Source organism: Echinops telfairi, unplaced genomic scaffold (assembly GCF_000313985.2).
Source record: "Echinops telfairi isolate 266 unplaced genomic scaffold, ASM31398v2 ScPeMD7_63;HRSCAF=240, whole genome shotgun sequence".
Lineage (NCBI taxonomy): Eukaryota > Metazoa > Chordata > Mammalia > Afrosoricida > Tenrecidae > Echinops > Echinops telfairi.
In genome coordinates this window covers 396,602-398,055 of record NW_022103961.1, presented here as the reverse complement: position 1 = coordinate 398,055, position 1,454 = coordinate 396,602, and the positions used below count along the sequence as shown (strand labels likewise).

At 46.1% G+C, this 1,454-nt stretch overlaps 1 protein-coding gene and 1 pseudogene across 1 annotated transcript in view; both read left to right on the top strand.

The window, feature by feature from the left end:
- The window catches only part of ENTPD6 (ectonucleoside triphosphate diphosphohydrolase 6), a 33,658-nt gene that overhangs the window by 15,625 nt on the left and 16,579 nt on the right, over positions 1-1,454 (top strand). The window contains exons 4-5 of the mRNA XM_045291166.1: positions 299-374; positions 1,341-1,443. Of these exons, the coding sequence (XP_045147101.1) occupies positions 299-374; positions 1,341-1,443 (179 nt within the window). The remainder of the gene's footprint in view (positions 1-298; positions 375-1,340; positions 1,444-1,454) is intronic.
- On the top strand, positions 465-583 carry LOC115869954 (annotated as a pseudogene).

Below are 1,454 nucleotides of genomic sequence, written 5' to 3'. Positions count from 1 at the left end.
GAAACCATCAGACTCCCTTCAGTGGTTCTGTTAATACCTGTTAAAAGCTTCAGGTTACTTCAAAAACCAAACTCACAGCCACTGAGTCAAATATGACTCATATTAGCCCTGTGAGCAGAGCAGAACTGGCCCCATTGGTTTTCTATAAAAGTTTACAGAAGCAGAGAGCCTCGTCTTTATTCTGCAGAGCATCTGGTAGGCTTGAACTGCTGACCTTGTGGTTAGTAGCCCCACTCATAACCCACAACCTCCCCAGGGTTGATTTAAACTCCAACTTCATCTTTCTTTTAATGTACAGGTCAAAGACGTGTTTAAGGCCTCGCCTTTCCTTGTTATGGAGGACTGTGTCTCCATCATGAACGGAACAGATGAAGGTAGAGTCACTCAAAGTGTCTTGGTCTGACAAAGGATGGCCCCCGAGACTGAGGGCAGTGCTTCTGCCAAGAGCTCATTTGGAGTGACTGTTCTTTGCTCATACTACCCTGGCTGCACTAGCTCTCATTCGATCTTTGAAGCTCAGCAGGGTTGGGCCTGGATAGTACTTGGATTGGAGACAACCCAGGAATACCAGGTGCTATAGACTTTTTGGAGCCTTGGTGGCACTCTAAGGAAAGGGTTGGACTGCTAACCACAAGGTCAGCAGTTCAAATCCACCAGCTGCTCCTCAGGAGAAAGTTGAGATTCTCTGCTCCCTGAAAGATTTAAAGCCTCAGAAATCTGATAATAGAGTTACTATGAGTAGGAATCAACTCTGCGGCAGTGGGGATTTGGGTTTTTGGTTTTACTCCCAGTCAGACGAACAATGGAACAAATGATAGTTAAAGTCACTGACCCATTCCAATTTAGAGCTTAAATGTCTAAAAGGGTCTTTTTGGAGACAGAGCCTCATCTTGACCTGACTCAGGTAACACTTCTGAAAACAAATCACCCTTTCAGGTTTAAAGCACATTAAGAGAGGACCCTCAGGTGATGCAGATTAAATTCTGAAAGACACGTAAGCAGCTCCTCAATCATCTCTGGCTGTAAATCTGATCTCACTCATTTGTTTGTATTGGAGAAATAAGAGGAGCACTGCGTCCTTCCTTGCCTCTTCCAGAAAGAGGGAGCTGGTGACAGAGAGCAGGAAGGAGAGTGGCATTGAGCAGGGTAGTCTCATTTTTAAGTACAATGTCTTCTAGCTGCAGACTTTGTGAACAAAGTCTTCTGTAAGTGAGGGAGTGGCCCCTTCTTTCTCTGAGCCTGCAGTGCAGTCTGAAAGTAGGCACCTGAGAGCCCCAGATACAGCAAACAAACAGCACTCCCAAGATTCAGCGCCTTTCTGTGGTCTCTTTCTCTTACAGGTGTCTCCGCCTGGATTACAGTCAACTTCCTGACAGGTGCATGCACCCACCTAACTGTGAGACTGATCATTCTCAGATGTCGGCATGTGTGGCTCGTGGCAGGGCTTTTTAAAC